Below are 23,427 nucleotides of genomic sequence, written 5' to 3' on the forward strand. Positions count from 1 at the left end.
AGTGGCTGCAGACAGAGTGCGGAGATAGAGAGAAGGAATTCCTCCCTGGATGTTTTCCCTGAATTTCCTTCCCACCCCACAGAAGAGAGCCACAGAACTAGGGAAGAAATGCTGGAAAAGGCACTCTCCTGCCTCCAGGAAGCCACTTACACTCCATGCTTACTGGCAGACAATTGCTTCTCGGCACAAACCGGGGATTTCCCACAGCTGTGCTGTACTGCTGGGCTTCTGTTCACACTGACCCTGTTCCAAAACCCTCACTGAAGCCAATAGCATTTTTCCCAGTGACTGCACAGGGTTTTGGATGTGGCCCACTACAGCCAGTAGCACTGGCTGCAGCCAAAATCTTGGCTTATGTTTTGTAGGGGATGGGAACAGATGATCACAGTTATTCTTTCTGGCCATAAAAATCAATGCAATACCTTCTGATACTCCTTGCCTCTCCCGAACAGAGAACGCTTATCCTGCTCTATTTCTGACCAAGTTTCCTGGGAAATATTAGATTTCATATAGTTTTTTTCTTACTGAAATGTTCTCACTGGGATGCTTAGACATCAACACATCATATCCAAGGGATCCTGAAGAGGTTAGCCAGAGGTGATTACGTCTCAAATGATGTTGTACTATAATTGCTCAGGATATCAGCTTAAATGAAATAATCTGCACAGGAGAGAAGAAACAGTAAAGCTAAGGAAGGAAATTGCTGCTATAATTACTAGAGTATTTCTCTTTAAGGTATTAAAAAGATATTTTTATAACATAAAAAGCCTGGAGAGGATGACATGTGGCAACTGCAGACTGGACGGCAGAGCCTTTCTTACCTTTCATCAGCTGTAACAAGGTTCCTAAACATTGCTTATAAGTAAAGGGAGGGTAAAAGTAGAAGCTAGGAGGGTAGGTAAAAAATAGTCCAGTGACCATCTAGCTCAAACACTTTATAATCAGCTACAAAGATAAAAGATACGGGACAGGTACCCTTCTTTAGGTTCTTTTGCCACTGAAACCATTCAAGCTTTCCTATCAACTTTAATAGTGGAACAACCAGACCCACAGCCAACAAGGGTAAGGATAGCAGTCATTCCTTACAAAGAACTGCCACATTTCTTTCCTTTGAACATTTTTCTCTTGCACCCTGAGAGATTGTCCTGAACAATAAAGTGAAATTCTCACAGCTAGAGCAGCCTCCCTGTTCTAAGCATAAAACTGCCCTGCAAAGTTCTCATGTTTCCTCTCCAGCTCTCATACTATATCCAGAAAAATGCCTTACTGGAAACACCAAAGAAATGCTAAGTGTGGATTTGAGATTTCCAAAAATCTCCTGCTTTAATGTGCAGGTACATAATTGTGTGAACCTCACTTAGAAAACACACATGATTGAAATAAAACCTAATCCCCCAGTGGAATATTTCCTAGTTTACAGCCCTACTGAACCCTACAAATGGCCAGATATGGGGTCATTTTGGGCATCGAGCAGAGCCCAGAGGGATTCACTGTTTCACAGGCCCTCTTGGTAAAGGGGATTTTAAGATTGCATTTTATTCCTGCAGTACATCAGTGAGACAGGCTCCTAAGAAGGGACTAGAAACAAGCATTTTTCTAACCGAACTCTCAGTGCCAGTGATGCTCTGAAGACACAAAATCCTCATGGACCTGCCAGAGAATTGCACAAGAAGCTGCAAAGCAGATCTGGTTTAACCTTTCTCTTCAGTTTTTGTACAACTTCCAGCAGGGTGACCAGTGACAGCAAATAGATTGGAAATTGCTCAGTTACAGGATTGTTTCCTGTCTTTGCTCAAGCCACTGTAGCTTTGAAACAACAAATTCTTGGTGAAAAGCACAGCTTACAAAACAGAACAACAGAAAAGAGACCACAAATTGATGAGCAGCCCAGGTGAGCAGCATTCGCTTCTCCTAAGAGCAGAGTGGCTAATGACTGCTGCCCATCAGGGAGGTCACTCTGGCCTAATAGATGGCATCAGGAGTGTGGGGGGGGGGTTGCAGGTTTATCTAAGGTGGCAACCAGAGCTAATGAGCTAGGGACTCTTTCATAAACAGCACCAGTTGTGCCCTGCACTGCCTTCTGTGTGTACTTAGAGAAGCAGTACAGATTTGTTCTTGCAGTGTGCAGAAAAACAGCCTAGCCTCAATTTGCTTGTTTGTGACTGACCTCCATGTACAGCTGCAGGCCCTGAAGGACTTCTGAGTTCACATCAGAATCTGTGGAAGTGATGAGCATGGACCACCTGGAACTGAAGAAGCTGGGCACACATCCCAGGTGATGAACTGCAGTGCTTCATTAGCAGCCCCCAATGTCCCTGTCAGGTGTTGGTGTATGACTAATGATTGAAAATTCTATTTCATTACAGTAATTTGATTTGGCTGTTATGGGGGGCAGTGTTTGGCTTGTTTCAGATACTTCCATTTTATTTCAGCTGAAATATCAGGCAGTGTTTTGCAGGAAGGAAGGAGAAAGCCTCACAGCCATTCCCATGCAAAGCCGTATATTTAGGTTCAGTGCAGGAAGCACTGCAGACACTGAGGGCAGGTACTCTCCTGAAAAACAGCCACACAAGCCTGTGCTTCTTTACAGATAGGACACTTAATCAACTGTAATTTCTCCCATTAGGGATCCTCTGCATGTATTCCTCTCCCTTTATCAGTTCCAAGTCTTGCTCTGTTGCCATACAGGAGGCATCTCTCTACAGTATCTCCTTGCTCTTGCAGCACTTCCAAAGTACAGAGAGCCTAGAGCAGACACAAAAGATGGATTCATTCCTCTGTGCCAGCTGTGTTTAATGCACAGATCCCATCCTGCTCTCAACACAGAATTTTCCTTTTCTGCCCAAACCCACTGACAGCAGGAGCTTTCTCTATAAACACACATTCTTCAACATATTTGTTCAAAGCTATTATCCTGAATTGGACCTCCAAAGATAAAAAGTCCTAAGTATTTTCCTACTAGTACTTGATTTGTATAAAAATTCCCAAATACGTCTGAAGCCATGGTATGATGGGCACCATAAAAACATGCTGAAAGAGGATCTGGACCTGTGTCAAACAGAAAAGACAGAGGGGAAGAAAAGGAACTCTCACCCCTCTTTACAGAGACTTGGAAAGATTAGTGTGACTTGCCCAAGGTCATATAGAAACTCTGGGGAACTGAACTGAGACCACTGCAGTCCCAACACAAAATCCTCATTACCAAATCCAATTTTCCACTTTTTCTTTCATACGTTTTTTTTCATGCATTAAAACACTTCCCGTAAGCTTGTTTTTCTTCCCAGGAAGAATAGGAAAAGCAAAGGCTGGAAGCTGCCCTTGTTAAACTAGGTTGCACAGCCAAACGAATTTAAAATGATACCTCAGCAAGAATTTCCAACCTGCCTGCAACAAATAATAGGACTTTCACCCTGAAAACATGTGAGTGCTTGGGAGAACTAGCAGAAAGACTCTAGTGAGGCTCCTGATGAAAGAGATGAGCTGCAATATGTATACACACAAGTTCATGTATTATTTAAACCACTCTGATCAGAATAAGCATCGCAAGCACAGTGCTGAAGGTGTCACTAGCATTCATGCATCGAATAATTTGCCTTCATAAGGATATAATAATGTATTCATCAGTTTTGTTTGTACTCCCAAAGCAGTAATAGCAGAAACAGAGAATAACCTTATATGTTGCAAAAAGCACATAAATATAAATCTAATTATATTTTTCCTTTATACTATGACCAAGAAATGGTGATGCTCACTGGAGTATAACATATGAGACCAAGTGCAGTCCCAAGAGCCTTTATATAAGCCTGCTTCTATATTCAAGTCTAGCCTGAAATTTGAGAGGTTGAAACAGACACATCATGCTATAGTCAGTCAGCCTGCCTCAGTAACCTAGTGGTAGGTCCTTTCTGGAATAGGTGGGAGGTTCAGATTGTATCTTCAGTGATTCTGTTACAGCTCATAGAGTGTACTTGCTACTGCACACCACACATCTCTCCACAGATAGCCCATGGACTGACAGCTAAATCAGAGCACTGATGGATCACTGGGAAGACATCCTGTCCTCCGTGGTCCCAAAGATGACTCTGCATGTGGGATGGTGGGGAGGGTGAGAAGGGAGAGAGACCATAGAAGGTAAAAATGGAGGAATATGGTCGTTCTCAAGATATACCAAAAGCTCCCCTGCCTACGTCCACACACACCTTATCAAGCAAAATAATGAAGTCACACAAACTGAAACCAGGGTGTAATAATAAATATAAAAACCCATAAACAGCTACATTTATTGTACTTAAACAGTTACCTCAGTGCATGATTTCTATTACTAAACTGATTTATGAGCTGTAATGTCAGTCTTTTAATTTTTTATCTTTTTTTTACCCTATTACATGTTAGTGAATTGTACTTTCACGTGGAAAACTTACTCAGCAGCCTGTTCTTGCTTGTAAAACTGGCAAGACTCCCACTGGTTTCATTCAAAGGTTCAGGCTGTTAATGATGACTCAATCAATCAATCAATCAATTTCTTGAGACATGAGAAGCTGCAGAGAGAACTGGAGCCAAAATTGGTCTCAAAATTCAGTGAGCTCATTTCTTCTTGTGCAATTTCATCAGCTGAATCAGATATGCTCTCTGGAGTAGCAAGGCAGTGAGATGCATATCTTTTTGGATAGGTATGTTTGGTAAGCACTTCCACTTGGCTATTTTGCTGCAGTTCCTTTATGTCAAGTTTCAATGCAAGAGGGTGGTGCTGCCCTCTTGCATTGTGACTAGGACAGAAGCAGATGCAGAGGGGGACACTAGGACAGGAGTACTGTGGGAATTCACTTAATCCTTTTGCTTTTTATGGATGGGATTATAAAGGCTATTACTAATCATCTCATGCTCCTGGTAAATGCTGGACACATTTACCTCAGCAGTCATTACTGAAAGGGGTGGTAGAAAAACATATTCCCATCTTTCTCTGAAAAGATCTATTCCCAATTGTCATGCTAGTCTTTGAAGAGACCTTGAAAATTACCTTGTGTACTAACTACATTGAAGCAGCCCAGAAAGAAACTCACAATAAGTATTTATTTACTCTGTGACTCTAAGTTTTACTAGATCTGTTCCATTTTCCTTCTTTAAGAGCTAAGTGGTAACAAAGACATGAATCAGGTATTTATAGCACAGAAAAATATAAAGTTACTCTATGGTGCAGAAATGCTTAAAACTAAGTGAAAGCAACCTAAGCACTGAAAAGCTTTATTGCAGGTACATTTAAGCTGGGTGTGTTTGAAACAGTAGTTCACTGGATGGAGCAAGGAATAACTTGACATAAGCATATGTAAATTGTTTTCTATCTGCAGGCTTACTGTTCTGAAGATGACCTTATAGACTTTAATAGTTTAATCTCAGAAAGGAAGAAGCTTTATAAAAAGGGAGAAAAGAGAAAAATACAAAAAGGTACCTAGCATTCTGTATCCTATTGGGTGTTAATGTCTCCACTTCCCTTTCTTCCCCATCTCTAACATCCAAAATGCTCAATATCAGAAACTTTAATCCAGATACCACCATAATCAGATAAATGGCAGTTCAGTGCATTCCAGTGATGCTGCTCAGTGAATGAAATGCTGTTTGTTTTGATCAAGGTTTTATGAACTTTCCAGTTTAAATCAGTCTTGGGATTACAGGCTGTATGTGCTCACAATTCACACACATAAAAAATAAGTTGCCTTTTTTGTTGCCTCTCTACTCTCCGGAAGGGAAGATTAACTGCTGCTCCATACAAACCAGTATTTTGCCAAGTATTCATATTACATAGAAATAGGGAAGATTTATGGAAATTAAGATTAAGGCTCAGGAAATTTGCATGTAATGACGAGCTCTGCAATAGGCTTCTTTCAGGCAAAATGTAATTACACTATATGGACACTTTTTCTGGCCTGAAGCACTTTACATAGCAAATAGAAACAACTAGGTTGGAGAAGACCTTTAAGATCATCAAGGCCAACTACTAACCTAGGACTGAAATGGTTTCTTTCTGCAGCAGCAGCATCATCTTTTCAGTCACTACGAAGAGCTCTCTGATGAAGGACTGTGAGTGAGGAAGGACAGATGGAGAGCAGAAGCAAGGACATAGGAACCAGTGGGAGTCACCAAACTGCTGCAGAGAAGGGCTTTAGGATCCCTATCAAATCAGACAGTAGCCTCCAGCAAAACACATGGTGGCCATGAGGAGTGAAAAGGGAGTTGAGGATATTAATTTTCATTACTTAAAGAAATACCCCTTTGATGAGTGTATCTACAAGAAAGGATGAAGTAGCCTCTGTGCCTCTAGGAGACAAACTGTTTTCCTACTTCAGCTTGGGTTATGTATTAGTCATGGAAGACTTTCTAGATGAAAGATGCTGGGTATATGCAAAGTCTTGCCACATTAAGGAGGGCTTTTTAACTTAAAGTGCAGAAACCCCTGTAATGTGAGCAGTCTAGGCTTTCTCTAGAGGCAGTGGAGAGCAGAATTTAGATTTTCCCAAGGTAAACATCTAAAATTATGTACCTATTACCCTCAGAAAGATCTTATTTCTATCAGATGACTATAGAATAAGCTAGATTTGACTATTCTAATGTAGATACTTAAATACACAGTAAATTCCAGTGAAATCAATTATATTTTACTCTCTAAGAATCTCTGTCATTCTTGCCATGTTTTTAAGGACCTTAAACAATGGAAAGGTTTAACTTTGTCAGTACTTTCATAACAGAATAGAAGCCGGGGGTATTCAACACCCAAATGTTCATTTCAACACTTTGAAAGTACAAAGCAAGCATGGTTGAACTGTACCACTGAGACAGCTGGAAGATCAGCCTCTTTGTTTTTCTGCCGCTCCTTAAGAATATAAAGAATTGACAAGTTGTCTCACTTTGGCGAGAGGCAGTAATTCTGTAATATGCCACATAATGACGAATATGCCAGAGAGTCAGAAATCAATGACAGAGTGTGTGAAATTTTAAAAACTTAGTGAATTATTTAGGTCTCTCTCTTAATTGAGCACATTTTCCAGGCATGTTTTTGAGGAGCTAATTGTGTTTAGAGAGCTAGCTTTTTTTTTCAATTCATAGTCTCCACATTTATTTCTGCATCTGCCTAAAAGTCTAGTTAGGTGCTGCTATGGGTACAGGCAGAAGGTTTAACACAGATGAGTCAGGATGACTTAACAAGTTACCACCTACCTCCTCAGTGGACATCATTCTCCATCACAGGGTTTTTATTTCTCCTGAAGTCAAGGCAAAATGCACAAGCCTCAACCTCCTTCATTATTGCTTAAGCTAAGACACACAACTCTTCAGGCAAACTCAGAGCATGCACGCATGTAGACACAGTGGCTCAGTTAGCACATAATAGCTTTAACAAGCTTCTGTAACTCAATCCCATCCTATGGCCTTCCTCCAACACAGACTGGCCTTGTACTTCGGTAATTTAGTTCTCCATAGTTACTCTGCTAGCTTTCTTCCTGCTTTGATGAGGCAAAGCCAATATGAAACTGTCCTTGACATGGTAGTATTTTGCTAGGGATATGCTTCTTTCTCTCCCTGTACAGAAGACAGAAGGAAAGAAGCAGCCCCAATATCAGCAATTGAAGCTAAATTAGATACAGTTACACTAATAGAATGCTTTGTGCTTGTTATTTTATCCCTCATTTCTTTTGAGCCTCTCTTGCCACAAGCACATTTTGCCCAGTATAAGCAGCTCCTCTGCTAGGAAATGTGTTGGCACAATTTATGAAAGTTATTTCTGTATCACAAATGCTAGCATGGACTGGGTCTTGGTAAATAAAATAGAACTTATAGTCAGCTTTTCTGAAGAGCTCAGCACATAATAGCTCACATCACTGTCTGCTTTTGAAAGCTGGACTGCATATCTATTGCACCAGCTTCTAGCATCTGTATGGGCTCAGGGCCTGAAATAAATCCAGCATTTATTGAGAGGGTGCCTTAGCAAGAATAGAGATCCTGTCTGTTTCATAGACAGAGGAGGAGGAATGAAGGGCAAGGAGGAAAAAGAAAGAACGGTAAGATTGCCCTCCTTCCCGACATGCCTCCTTGTCTTTTACATGTATCCCCAAAGGAGGCAGAGAAAAAAAGCAAAGCAAGTCTACTTCAGCATGAAGCAGCCGATCCAAGATGAGGCAGTTTATGTTATCCTTCTAACATCAAGACCCTTTGAGAAAGCCCTTAGGCACAGCCCTTCCTACTACTGTGAAAACAGTTACTTCCTACCCCTTCTTAGAGAGCTGAATGAGTCCCTTAATGGGGAACAGGATAAAACTTTGTGGAACACTGCAAAACAAAACTAGAAGGACCAGTTTAATTGCCGAAGATTTAGTACACATTCCCATCTCTATCAACTTGAGAGGTTGCAAAGCACTCACTGTGGAAGCTTCTTTGTAAAATAAGGTATTTTCCTATATTGTACTGGTCCTGTTTACCTTTTAACTCCACCAGATTCACATACAGCAGATTCATCAGGACCAGTTTAGTTCTGATCTGGTGTTGCAAAAGGACCCAGTTCGCTGGTAACTTCGTAGTGCCAGTGCTGTCTGTTGCTGTAGTAACAAAGTAGTGCTATATACCTTGAAGAATCAGTGCTGCAGAACTGCTGATTTTTCTAATAAGATACAAAAAATAGATAAAAGACCCTTTTGATTACATCTATCTTTCTTGTGTATAGAGCGCTAACAATGGAAATTTAATGTTCCCTCTGGAATAGAAACATGAGAAAGCAGAGCTTTCTCCATTGTGAGAGGTTGAAGGAAGGTCTCAACCTTAAACTGCAGTAACACAGACAGATGTTGCTGGGCTCAGTTTCATGCTGGCACAATGATAAAAATTTGCAATGAAGTCTACAGAATTATGCTGACATAAAAGGCTGGAATTCAACCAACTAACTTCTGTAAAGTTGCTTTAGCTATATACGTGTGGGCTAACCTGAAGACACATAACCTGGCACAATACTATCTACCTCTGAGATGGCTATGATGTTTGGTAGTGGTTCAGTGGTGGATATAAACATTTGCTTGTGATTGGAGTTTTGTTCATAAAGAACATCTTCATTTCATTCCTACTTTCATTTCCTACAGCATACACTGAAAAACTAGATAATCAAGAAGTTTCTTATTCTTGAAATGTGCAAGCTCAGACTTAAGTTTTATGCAAACAGGTAAGTATTTACCGTAGGGTGGTTATCTCCTTACTTTCTCCCACTGAACATACCAGCATGGCTACAATTACACATATATACACATGCATGGGCTTAGACAAGCATCTGCTAGTGCAGGAAGCAAGATCAGTTTGAGCAATAGATGCTTCAGAAATGATAATTTCTTTCCATATTTATACTTACAGGGGTATAGGAACATTAGGGAGAAAAAAGCCCTCTAAATGGCAACATCATACTCAATAATCACGCTATGCTGGTGAAATAAATCTAATTTTTAAATAGGACAAAATGCTTGGAAGAAGAGACTCTTCCCACCCATATGAACATTTAATATGTTGTAAATACATTTATTCTAATGAAAGTCTTAAGCTGTGTAGCCTGGTTCATGTACTTTGAGTGCTTGGAGTGGACACCACTGTAGCAACAGAAAGTAATTGGACAGTATTAGTAGATTTGTAGTTGTTTTTTAATGCACCTTTTGTGTAAGCTTTCACATGTCTAAAAATTCCAATTAAAATCATCTACCTCTCTAATGCTCAGTTGTTTGAAACATGAGTATCTGCACCATAGGAATCTGAAAGACCATAATGACTTAACTCAAAATTGATATAGTTTGATTGTTCTTTCCCAGGCTTAGAATAAAAATGAGTTAAAAAAAACCCAACCCAAATCACCACAAAACACACACAAAAGCCATAAGGGAAAAGCATATGCAATGACAAAAACACTTCTCTGCATTTTAAAAGTTCCTAGTGGATAATAACGGGAGCAGCAAAGAAATATGGCTGTTTAGCTCCAGCTGACAGTGTTCAATAAGCATCTGAAGGAAGACTTCATGAATCTCATTCAAGTGGAGCCCTAGGACCACCCTGCAGCAGAAATTGAACATGCCACATCAGAATGAAATTACTAAGGTTTTGCCATTGCTTCCTCAGAGTTCTGCTTTTCTCCCTGTAGCAGATCCTTACTTCCCCTCACTGGACTCCACAGGCCACGTTAGGCAGGCATGGTGCATCCTCTGCTTGGGGAGCGTGGCGAACAGGCCTGAGTGTCTACACTACAGCTTGCATAAGAGGGATGAAGCTGACATTACACTTGCCAGCTTCAGCATGAATGGCTGCATATCAGCAGCACTACAGAGCTGCAAGAGAAGCTGGGCAGCCTCTGAAGTGCCCAATCTACACTGAGCTCAGCGCTGCCACAGCCCCACCAGTACACATCTTAGACTGCCTTAGCTGCCTGTCTAGCACTCATAACTAAAAGCACTGCAAACATCCCCCCAAATGTTTAGAGAATCAAGAGCCTTACAATGGTGCAACAAAAGCAAAATCTCACTGTTGATCAGGGATATGCAGAGCTGTCTGGTTCCTCTCTTTATTTTCCCAGGTGGTTGCAACTACTGTGACTGGTAACTTTCACCATTTTGCTGTCCTATTCTATTGTCACAAAGTCCCACTCCTGGATTTTTATCCCACTTCCATTACACAACATTGGTACAATTTCTGAAAACAATTTGGGAAGTTGAAGTGTCCTGTTTGTATGGCCTCTATTTTATTAGGCTGTGCTGTTTATTGCTATAACATCAGGACCTCCACGTATTACCACCAGCCTGCTGAACTAAAAGCAACTTGTGAAAAGCCACAGAGACTCTGCAAAAGTTATGTATCCATACTAGATTACTGTCCATTTTAGGAAATCAGACTGGTTTTAGATTCCTTGGACTGGCTTTTCTATATTCTATGCTCAAGAGCCTTGTGCAGGGCTGTATCTTTCCTCCCAATTTGCTTTCTGTAGCATTTTCTAATATACTGATTTAGTTAGGGTGCTACACACTTAGAATGAAATCCATGCTCATGCTGAAGTTAATACCTCAGAGTATACAATGCCAAGTATAATATATATATGTGTATATATATATATATAAAATGCATAATATATCATGCTCAGTTCTGGTTTTGAGACAAGGACTTTGCTGGTATGCAGCAGTGTCTGTGTAATTGTTCCCATGGATAGGCAATCACTGCAAGTTTTCATGTGGGGGGCAGAGCAGCATAACAGGCAAAGACCATGCTCACACACAGGTCTGGCAAAGCTGCCTTCCACAAAGGCCCCATGTAACACCAGGCACCAGACTGTTGCCTCAAGTTCATTCACACTGAGGGTGTGTGGAACTCCTATCAGGACACAGACCAAGAATAATGTCAAGTTGATTTTGAATCTGAAATCTCTAAAATTTCTAAATCCCAAACGCTCACTTAATATCCCTAAAACCTCCAAAGTCATATTCTTGTTGCCAGATTGAACTGTTCTTCATTCAAACTGTTTCTGAACAAGCTTATGTTTCTATATTTAGCAATCACAGAATCAATTCCTTAAAAATGTAATAATAAAAATAGACATCTCAAGACGATTTTTGGAACCTCAGCAAAACTATGAGCAGCCACAAACACAAATATGGTCATTTACAAAATATCAGATTTAGAAGTCTTATAATGAGCCTGTGCTGCCAGTCTTTGATACTTAACACTGAGAAATCTAAAAGCATTAATGATTATTCAAAATATTTGTATGAAATGTTCATAATAACACACAGCATGCCAGAGGGAAGTATAATCACTCTGTAGTTAAAACCAGCAATGAAGTTTCAATCTTAATGGAAACAGCAGCTTTCCTATCTGCAAAAGATACAAGACCCCCAAATGTAGCCAAATCTCTCGTAGCTTTTAATATTGACTACAATCAGGAAACTGATTACAATTAATTCTCTCCCAGGAATGAATTTATTTTGGTAAGAACTAGGTTAGGAAAGACTATCAGAACTGTGGTTAAAAGCAGACCTGGGCTGCAAAATCTGCATGTAGATTGTGGTTGCTCACTGCAGCTCTACCTCTTTGAGCAGTGACCAAACCCAGCCATTTCTTCCAGTTCACCTACTGCATCTAGAGCTCCAGCAGCACCATGTTTGCTTACAGCCTATTTCTACAAGTTAGTCATTGCACCATTGGTCATTCCAGTTTGCCTAACATGGTTTCCTCATACAGTACCTACATAAAATTCCTGAATATTTATCTCGACCTATTCAAAGGAAATGAGTCTTTCAAACCATTATTTCTTTAAAGAAAAGGGTGGAGGGAATGCTAGGAAGCCTGGGGAACTGCAAGGACACAAAGTCCTGTGAAAACTATGAAGAATGCCTCAAAGTCTACCAGCAATGCTCATTTGAGGCTTGATACTGACACTAAAAATACCCTAATTTTATTATAATGAATTGTGGGAAGCACACAGCAATGCACAAAGGGTGTTCCAAGGGGGAAATTTTATTTAAGGTTGGGAGTACAGTTCTGAAGCAATTCCAGCTATTCCCACTTACTACACTTCAATTAACTTCACAGAGCACTCTGTGTGAAAGAGCTAAACACTTTCCAGGTGAAATCAGATGAGCTCCATGAACACATCTAATACCACTGAACCATTAATTGGCAGTCAGTCTGTGGGACCAGACTACAACTGGTTCAAAGAGAATTCTGAAATGCAACATGGAGGTCAGCTCTTCAGCTTTAACTGCTTTGCCCTGTCAAATTACTCCTGCTGGTGCAGATGTAGCCTTGAGTTGAAGTCAAATCCTGCAACTGTTACTTTGGCAAAGCTATTAAAATAGATAAGAAACTGGTCTAGCTAATGATTGCTATATTTGTGCTATCAGCAGTTTGAAAGTCTTCCCTAAAAGAGAGCCTGCAGACAGATATAAATGAGCTCCCAAATAAATGTAGTCTTCAGGAAAGCTGAGCATAAACATGCCTTTCCCAAGCAGCATCCATCAACAAACCAAGACTTAAATAAATTAATTACCTGAAATTCTTCTGCTTATATATGGGGATTTGCTGAACAGTAGGAGACAAAACCTGCTTACCTTGTAGGTTTTTTCTCTCTAGCTGGAGTATGCTCTTCTCCTGTGCCTTGGCTCTCCCCTGTAAATCCAATGGAAGCCAGTAAAAACCCAAAAAGCAGAAGAGGAAGCAGTTCTGACATTTAAACTCTGCTCTGTTGTGAGTCCTTGCTTTATACTGGTTGCCACTAACATCTAAATCTAAATGAATACCTTTGTACAATTAGCTCACACACAGTGTGAAGGGCCTGGTAACTACAAGCAGCTCTGCACTGCTGGCTAACAGAGCAGCCATTCCACACATGAGACTAATAGGCATCTAGACATAACAAGCCTGCTGCCTCTCCATGTGCAAGCAGCAAGGAATAAAACCCACCTGTGAGCCTCAAAAGCTCAGCAACAGACAGTGGCAGGTGGGGTGGGACTTCCCTGAGTGAATTGGTGGTTTGCTGTCTTCCTTCAGGTTATTACATTGCCTTATGCTGAAGCTTGCCCCTCTCCCTATGGTTTAACAAAACATGCTGCTGGATCTCACCATCAGTCAAATTCCTGATCCAAACCTTTGTGGTTCAGTGTTGCACAAAATTAGAGATACCTATATTGCTGTGAGGTGAGTTTAATGCCTGTAGGTTGCTCTTGCTACCTGTCCTCCTTCCCCAGGCACAGGAGGCCTGAGCTTCTCCTCTCTGGCATGAAGCACAGACAGGTAAAGCTCTGAAACCCCCACTAAACTAACTCCTAATTGAATTACCACATTATCTATGCCACTACCTTTTGGGAAGCCATCTTATTTTTCCCTGAGCCATTTAGCAGCTGAGTAAAACCTGCGCCTGCCTCAGCTTAGCCAAGCCCAGAGCCCTGTAGCAAGTTCCACATCCAGTCAGTCCTTGTTGTGAAGCTGAATTCCACCCTGTTTTTATAGTCACGCCAGGCCCAGGCCCACAGCCCTTGTGTCTTCCCTCCTTACAGCAGCTCACCTCAGGGGATTGTGCTGTCTCCCTCCCAGGCTTGCTGTGGTAATGAGCCTCAGCGAGCCTTAGCCCAGCCACAATTGTAGGAGCTGCAGGAGCTCAAAAAAACCCAAAAGGAAAATGATACCTTTATATCTATATCTATATATATAAAAAATATAGATAAAAATACCTCAAGATGGTTGTACTTCAACAGCCTTGTCCCCAAAGGGCCACACACAGGCTGGAAGCTGTACACTGCCCCCAAGGAGGGGCGCCATTTTGGCAGCGTATAAACAGCACCCCGGGGGAACGAATGCAAGGGGAGCTCTTTAGGGACAATATGAGGGACCAAAAGCCCTTCCTCATCTCTCGGCTCTTGTTTTCCTTCCCCACAGCACAAGCTGAGCCTGTCCTGGTGTCCAGGGCTCCTCTATGCACCTCGCCCAGCACCCTTCCCTCAGCCACCATTGCTGGGCATGGGGAGGACAAAGCCGCTGCCAAGCTGAGGTTGCTGCTGCACCCAGGGGCCATCACCATGAGGTGAGACCTCTCATTTCCGCACCAGGCCAGGGCTCTCCGGAGCAGGACGGAGGTTTCCCCCTCAGACCTGTGGCCATGCAGCCAGTTCCTAAGCACAGAGCCTGGTTTCACAGTGCTGGCTGTGCTGTGCCATGGTGTGGGAGCCGCTTGGTTTGTCTCCGGGAGCAATCTGCTGTCCTTTGCCCAGCCAATGTGCTTGATTTGCAAAGGGAAAAGGCAGGTTTATCTGGAAGCAGCCGGTCAGCTGGCACACAGCTAGTGTTTGTGTTAAACCTGCCCAGACTGCGACTGGAGGGAGCCTGAACCAGGAGCCTGAACCAGGCCCCTGAGCCTGAAAAAGCTGATGCAGCTGCACAGCCTCTGTATTTTGTCAGCTTGCTGCATCCCAAATGATGAATAATAGAAGTATTTTGCTATTTATCATCCGATAAATGCTCACTGGCTTGTAATAGTACTCATGAGTCCGGCCAGCACGCCAGCGGTTATTTCTGGCTGCCCAGATTCCATTCTCCTGTGTTATTTGCTGCAACGAGACTGACAGGTTCACATTTGATAACCCTATTGTCGGATTCCTGCTCTCGCTGACAAATAAGGTAATGTCTTTATTGTTTACCGAAAGGATGTTGCTGAGGATTAGTGGCCTGGATTTTTAAACCTCTCAAGTGTATGCCAGCATGAAATGACTGTCCTTAAAGGCAATTGACTTGCTGAGAATCTCATGCTGTTTGAAATAACTCTGCCCCTCGTGTCCCCGTGGTTTCTTATTTAACAACCCAAAGTCTACCACTTTAGCCCCACTGGAGGAGCACCATCGTATGGAAATCTGCTTGCTCTGAACAATGAAGGCATTTGTATGGTAGGAAGTAACTGAGAAAGGTGAGGACCATGTTTTTTTTCCCGAGGTAATGGCTGAAGTCTGTCAGACCTTGAGCAGGAAGAAGCCTCCAAAGTAGGTGAGTAAAGGGCTGGGTGAGTTCTGGCCCTGTACCGCACAGAACTGAGCAGACCCATATCAATGACTTGTCTTTTAATTCTGAAATCTCTAGCTCAAAGCTTAACCTGCAGGGGATACTTCTGGTTTCATGGCCAGCAATGAACAACCAAAGGCGGCACACACGCCATCCAGACAGATCAGAGGCTGGAAGGCAAGCAATTTTATCATCCCCAGGCATTCATAAATCGATTTAAATGCAGTATGGATTTCTCTTTCTCCCTGCTCCCATGAGGGCCAGAAACCTTTTAATGCTGAAATAATTACAGACTCTAACAAAATGGGGCTTCAAAATAAAGCAGATGGACTTAATTCCAAATAAAATTGTACTGACAGATCTGGGTTAACTCAGCACGTCTGAACAGGACTGTATTGAACTTAGAAGCAGATTTCTATAATCAACATGAAACCAGTACGTAGATACCCAATTTAAAACTGGTTTGTTGAACTGTAAAGAAGTCATATGGGAGGAATTAACAAACACAGTTGTCCTCTACAGTGTACACATGCTCTGTTTCCCTTATTCTAAGTTGTGTTGGGGGAGTAGTTTAGTTTTTTCTCCTTTTTGCTCATTTTGTGAAGGCTTTTAGCTACTTGGCCACAGTGATGATCGATGAAGGAGGCCAACCCTTAAAGTGTTTAGCCAATGATGGATGATGCAGGTAGTGAGAGGCCATTAGGATTTTGGTGAAAGGGAGAACATAGTATGGATGTACGAGAAAAATGAACAAATATAGTGTAGAATTAAAAAGTGTATAATTAAATGTGGGGTTTTCTTTTTCTTTTGGTAGTAGAACAAAAATAACTCTGAGCTTTATAACTCCTTTAAATGTGTGTAAAGAATTTTGCTAAATGGAATGTTCAGTATTTATTTAGAAAAACACATGCACACAAAAAAGCACTAATCCCACTATAAAGCAGTTCAGAATGTAAGTTTAACTACAAACTGTTTTCTGAAAGATAGGGACTGTTTTCTCCAGGTTTTCCTGAACTTAAATTATCTAGAATATTTCAGTCTGTACATAATTAAGCTGATGAATAAATCCCATTAAAGTCAAAGAAGCTACTGATGTGATTAAGGAAGATACATACTTTAATTCTATTTGGAGTTTAGATCCAAAAGCCCAGCTCCATCCCCATTCAGCAATACGTTAAGGCAACTTTAGATACTTGTTTAAATCAACAGGATTAGATGTTTGCTTGAAGTTACCCATGAATTTAAATGCCACACTAAATAGGAAAGTACTTATGTAATGGATTAGCTCTGATTGAAATTTCATAATTATTATCTGGGAATGTTTTTAAGGACCTGAAATACGTTCATTTTTTCATACATTTTTAAACCACCTTCTAGAAAAGATAGAATATTTTCAATTTTAACTTTTTATCCCATTACCTTACCTTCTGCCACCCTCTTCCCAGCAGAAAATAAAGGGGAAATAAAAAAAGTGGGGGAAAAGGAAGGGAATTCTGTTTGCATTCATAGGGGAAGAAGAGGATCAAGTTCTAATTTCTTGATTAAAAAAGGAAAAAACCCAACATTTCAAATGAAATTTCAAGCAGAAATTTCACATAGAAGCAATTCTATGTGAAATCAAACAATCAGAATCATAGAACAGTTAGGGTTGGAAAGGATCTTAAGAATATCTAGTTCTAACCCCCAGTGCATTAATGTAATACACACTTCTCTAACTGGGCCAGTTGAACACAAGACTTGTAGACAGTTTTCACTTAAGGCATTAGGAGCTCTGAGGTCACTTTTTCCTGATATGACTGTCTATAACTTCATACCAATTTACCATGGGTTTTTTTTCCCCACTGCTTTAAGATGAACAGGTACTCCAGAGCTAAGAGCAAGAGAAGAAACAAGCCAGCATTTGTATTAAGAAACATTTTTATTAACAAAACAGTAAATTCCACTTGCTTAGCATTTCCAATAATGAATAAATTGGCCTTGCAACAAATAAAAAAATCGTAAATATCTATCACAGAAAGCACTATAAGGTTAGGGGCATTGGGCCTCTCATCGATGTCTTAGGGTTGAAAGTTTCACACGTTATTTAGTGTTTTGTTAAAAAAGGCAACACAATACAGTCATAGAAATGAAGCCATCTCAGTCAGACAAATTAGGTTATTATAGAGAAAGGATCCAATTTTATGTTAGGTAGTTGGTCTATGTCTGCTTGTTCGTTTGTTGTTGCTGCTGTTTTTAAACAAAAAGGAATTTTAAATCCATTTGCTGGCACTTCTGATACATCCATATTTGTTTTTTGTTAATTTATGAAATTAAAGAGGAAAAAGGAGAACCTTCAGAAACAGTGTTAAAATTGTGTTTTCTTATTACAGTAGTAGCAGATTTTTTTTTCCTTGATGTATGGATTTAGTTAAAGATTAATCTACCAAACTGCCTGTAAGTTGACCTGACCATGCTATTTCATTAATGCAATCAATACCAAGCAGAAAATACCACCTGATCTTGCCCAAACCATATTCCATCATGTCCAGTCTCCTGTCATCAGATTATTCTTGTTCTTCTACATATCATCGAGCACTTAAATCTGAACACTACCTGGCTTTCAACTTCTTCTTTCCCCCCTCCAGCTGAAGTCTCTTGCTTCCAGCAATGACCTCCAGTATCCCTGACCCTGCCGTTCCCTGAGTACAGCTGTCTTGTAAAGGTGGGAGAAATTATGAATGCCACAGGTGAACAACAACCTAAGAAATGAACATCAGATGGATCTGGTGAACCTGTTTTCATGTAAATGCTAATGAGAAGAAAAAAACTGTTCTACAAATGCAACATGACACACCTCGATGTGGTTGGCAACCTTCAAGAGAGGTGCTTTCATGTCAGCTACATGTATTTTTAAAGTGCTCTGACTCCCAGACAGATAGCTGTACCAGTTTCCAGACTTTTCATCAGCTGCAGTGAGTAACACACAAGAAAATGCTCTGTGTCTGCTTTTTAAAGCTACTTTTAAGTTCCTCCTTCCTGTTGGTAAAGTGTGAACATCTATGTCCTTCCCAAGAGGCCTTCAATGATTCGGTTGATTTCTGTTGAACTACCCTTTCTCTCTAATGTATTCCCTTTGAACTTCCATGTAAATAAAAGGTTACACTATGATTTATTGCTGTGAACCTAATGAAATAATAGTAGAAAAAAACCCTTAACATGTAAGTTACAGCATTATATTCAATATGTTTAACTAAAATTCATTAATGTTTTATATATGTGAGAAAAGCTATGTGTTACTTTAAAACATGATGAACTTACATTTGTCTGGTTATGATGTCTTGCAATATTACACAATCAACTTAGCTAAAAATACTTCTTCATGTGTCAAAATGCCCATCATTGAAAAATACTATCGTGCACCTCGAGATTATTTCCTTTTTGGAGAAGGGGGTAAATTCTGCAGTAGAATCAGCCTGGATAATTAAAATGGGTCGGTTTAGATCTTTTAGCACCCAATGCTGTAATAGCTGTCGTTCATATAACTGAATGCCAGATAAACACTATATGATACTTCCTAAGATTCTCAAGAAACTCATCATTCTCATAATTTCTTAAGAACAAGGTTTCTGTAAGGCAAACCATGCTCTCCAATAGTGAAGCTTTGACTGGAAGCCAAAGGCCAGTTTAAGTCACTAAATAAGTAGCTAATTAATGAATGTGTATTTCTAGGAAAATTGGCCATTCTGATCAACTTCATTGATGCATATCAGGAACAAGAGAGGGGGATAGGAGGGAGAAGACAAATTACAGTAGAGATATATTTTTGCTTTCTAGTCCACTTCTTTCATACAAACTACCAAAACTTAATTGCAACAGAATAGAGGCTGTACAGGTAAGAAAAAAATTAGCTGACTCTTATATACATTCATACACACCCCCCTTTAGTATAACCACTACACTGTAAATCAAAAAAGAAAGGAAAAAAACCCAAAAAAAGAAGAAAGGGGAAGAAGTCTGGGACAATTTATAATGGCTGCAAAATAACTGAAGTATGTCTGTTGCTCCAGATGTCATAAAACTCTCTATACCTAGCAACACTTATAACATTGAGTTTACCAAAAATGGCTGAAGAGCAGATATAGTTTGCATTTTCTATACAACAGGCTATAAAACATCACTTATCACAGTCCAGAAAGCACATATAGATGTGTTTTTATATAAACATATGTAATAACATATTAAGCGTGCATGAAAATTTCCCAATGATTGCATCTATGCCCTCTTGGTTTTTTCCCTTTTTTTTAATGATTTTTTTTGTGGAAATGTGCCTTATATTCCAGATTTTTCTTTTTGTTTTTGAAAATAAGGCCTCCGTACTATTTTCCTCACAACCAGAAAGGGGCTTTTTGAAAGTATTTCTACGTAAGTCTTCAGAAAAGCCAGCACTTTGTCTCAAATGCAAGTTTCCAATCACTGCTTCACTGCACCAGACGGCAAACTCTTTACGTTTGCTTGTTGAGTCACCATATAGAATGACAGTCTTCTCTGACAATAAGACTAACTTACTTCTCAAGAAAGCGCTAGCACTTTGGCTAAATCCAGAATCATAGGTAGCTTCTTTTTTCTTTTTTTTCCTGTTTTGTGTTTTTTAATTTGATTTGTTTCATATTGTGCCTTGATGTTGTAGTAATACTCCTTGCTTTATGAATGCGTGGTGTCATCATTGTCTTTCAGAAATGTTCCAGCAACATAAAGACAGGCAGAGTAAATGAAAACACTGTGGATGTTAGGGAATTTATCAGCTCCTGTTTCTGAAAAACAAGAGCATGAAATGCTTGTTTTTAAAAACAGTCTTTCCTTTCTGATTGCATTCCCTGTCTTTGTTTGTTTGTTTTTGAATGTGCTTCATAAAAAGTAAAGTAAATAAGTTTGTATTATGTCTCAGATAAAATGAAGACTATTTCTATACAAGCGTTCTTTTAGATGTTGAGATCAGACATAGTACTCCTTATCCTTATTTTTCTTGTTTTTGTTGGAACTTTTAGCGCTGTTGGGCTGTTTTTCCTTGATCACAGCCCCATTGGATTGTGCTGAGTTACTGATGTAGTTTCGACTCTCATCTACGTGATATGATCCTTCGTCTCGATTCCTGTACTTGTACATAGCATACAGGAGGATGAGGATACACAGCGCCGCCGCTGCCACGATCCCAACTACCATGCCTGTTGTGCTGCTGGATTCACGGATCACCTCGGAAGAGCCAGGGTACTCTCTTCCTCCTCCTGCCCTGGTAGGATTTGCTGTAGGTAGATAATGGAATAAGGGAGAGGTTATTATTGAGTTTGCACGTTGAGGAATCAGTTATAACTACCTGTTACAAACATGCATCTTTCTAATTGCACTCACTGGGTCAGGACTGCCCATCAATGTACCCTACTCTACCAATCTGAAAACATTTTGGTTTGCAGCCCATTCCATTTTCACATCTGCCAGCACAAGTAAACAGGCTTTTAAACAAGGAGAATGACAACCAGGAAAATTTCACTCTAGCCTTCAAAAGTGTAATTTCTTCAAATGTGATATGAAGTAACGAATGTCTAAATAATCTGAAACAACAGGCGTGCCACATTTAAATGCCAGAATACAAACATCTGGGAGGAAAGGATCTCACTTCCCTACTCCCTCCCTTCTCTCTACTTCTGTAAAGAACAAAACGTGACACTGTAGTACTTATGGAGAAAACAGTGATGATAATCCAGACTACCCAGCAGAATGGGGGGGGTGAAAAAAAATCAAAATTCCACTTAACAGTAAATGATAGCAGCCAATAAATTGGCTCCAATTAAAGTATTCTCAGCTCTCCTTTACACTTCCCTCAGCAAACTTCTCAATTTCTCCTTTCCTTCTCGTATTTCTCCCTTTTTCTCCAAATTAATTATATTTACTTTTATTACACTGTGAGAGCTATCCAACCCTACCTTCTCTTTCCTAATTCACAGAGTGCTTCTTGAATGTGGCTATGCTTTAGAGCATTCTTGACTCAACTTCTCCCATTCCATGTTTTCATCCCTGATGTCAATACCAAACATTCCTTCAATCAATGCTTTATGCTCAGAAAAAAAATCAAATTGCACAGAGTAAGGGCCCAGTCTTCTAAGAACCCACCCCTCAAACTCTGGTCTTTCCAGTTTTGAAATGAACTGAACTGACCTACACATCAGACTGGAAAGTCTTCTTGACAGGAACTATTGTGTTGTCTGGCACATTCTGTCCCCTTGCACAGCCATGTGGAACGAAAGACTAATTCCAGGAGGGATTTCTAGGTTAAATGCTCACAGCACACACAGTGCCTATACACTTTGCATGATTTCCTTTCTTCACTGCATTTTGGAGAAGAAGATCTTTGAGGCAGATCTTTGTACAGAATCACTATCAGTGGCAACAGCTGAGAAGGATCTTCTTGCATAACTTAGCAAGAGTGATGGACAAAAATGAAGTGACCTGGATCAATGCAATATTCCATTGATTAGAGCAGCATTTCCCAACTCCTAAGCTGTGTACTCTCAGCACTGCCATCCTTGGCTGAGCTCAGGAGCAAGAAAAGAGCAGTGAGTAAACCAGGCTTTCCCACTGAGCAGTGCAGAAGACTCATTAATCAGCAAGGCTTGCTTATAGAAACCACGTTTTTAAATTGTTATGCACAGCTAAAAATGCAGTCAGTGAACTATAAGTGTTAATTAAGAGTATTAGTAAACACTTAGTTTTACAATATATTAATGATATTGGCTTTGTCAGGCCTTGCCTACAACAAGCATCTGATTAAAGTGTATTAGAGAAGTGTCCTGCTCAAGGTGCATCAAAGCACTCAATGTTCCACAGTCACTTTTTTGTACTGTAAAGACATAATAGGAAGATGATGATTTTAAGGGTGCTATATTAAAGGTAATGTCACTCAAACTATCAGTGCTGGTTAAAAAAATTGTAACAGGTTTGGAAGCAGCCACCAGCTACAGACATCTACAACTGGCCTATGAATAATGAAACACAGCAAAAAGGCCACAAACCCCCAAAAGCACTAAGTTCTCTCCCCATCTTGGTGCTATTCATCATTTATTTATTGGTTATTTGTGTTTTTACTGTTGAAACACCACTTCCTGGCAGTTACCCCACATAGGCTTAAAGAAGATGACATTTAATTTGGCTGAAAGAACAGAGGTACCACTCAAGAAAACTGTCATTTGTGTCAAATAGTATTTAAACTTCCTTTTTTCTTTTTTTCCCTTTCCCTCTGAACATTCTTAGTTGTTACGAGTTGGTACAACTGGTATTTTCCATGACTACGCAAGAGATCCTGAAGTTTCGCTTCAGAAAGCTCTAAGGTATTTGTTCATTTCAGGGTCGATGCCACCATACTAAGAAATGTTTTCTGCCTCAGAGTAGTCAGTGAGTGGTTCAAATCCTGTTTCTTCATTGTAGCTATTGTGGAAAATGAAAATTCTTTTACACATGGGGTGTCATTTCACAAGAGACAATGCGCTGCTGCAGAACAAAGACTCCTGTGTATTTCCATAGTGAATGAAAATGAGACGAAGTCATATCTTACTGTATGTGATTTCAGGAAATTAATTTCTGTCTGAGAACTAGTGGAAGTAAGTGAATAAACTCTGTCAATACCTGATGGACCGACAGCTGCTCTTTCTCTTGAAAATAAAGACATTTGGGCCAAATGCCATCAACTAACTTTAGAATTAATGCCTACTAAATGACACTTAACAGCTTGCGCAGAGGAAAACATTCTTCTAACACTGCAACCTAAAAAACCATGTAAGGAATATTTTTCAATGTTACCTACTCCTGCCTTTCACCTGATGGCATCCTTTTATTTTTAAGAATGTTTTCACAATT

At 40.2% G+C, this 23,427-nt stretch overlaps 1 protein-coding gene across 23 annotated transcripts in view; it reads right to left on the reverse strand.

The window, feature by feature from the left end:
* Nucleotides 1–17,442: 17,442 nt before the first annotated feature.
* NRXN1 (neurexin 1) overlaps nucleotides 17,443–23,427 on the reverse strand; it is a 678,674-nt gene continuing 672,689 nt past the window's right edge. For all 23 annotated transcript variants that reach the window (XM_034060547.1, XM_034060546.1, XM_034060544.1 and 20 more), the window contains one exon: nucleotides 17,443–20,822. In XM_034060547.1, coding sequence (XP_033916438.1) covers nucleotides 20,515–20,822 — 308 coding nt within the window. In that variant the 3' untranslated portion in view covers nucleotides 17,443–20,514. The remainder of the gene's footprint in view (nucleotides 20,823–23,427) is intronic.

The sequence above is a fragment of the Melopsittacus undulatus genome, chromosome 3 (assembly GCF_012275295.1).
Source record: "Melopsittacus undulatus isolate bMelUnd1 chromosome 3, bMelUnd1.mat.Z, whole genome shotgun sequence".
NCBI lineage: Eukaryota > Metazoa > Chordata > Aves > Psittaciformes > Psittaculidae > Melopsittacus > Melopsittacus undulatus.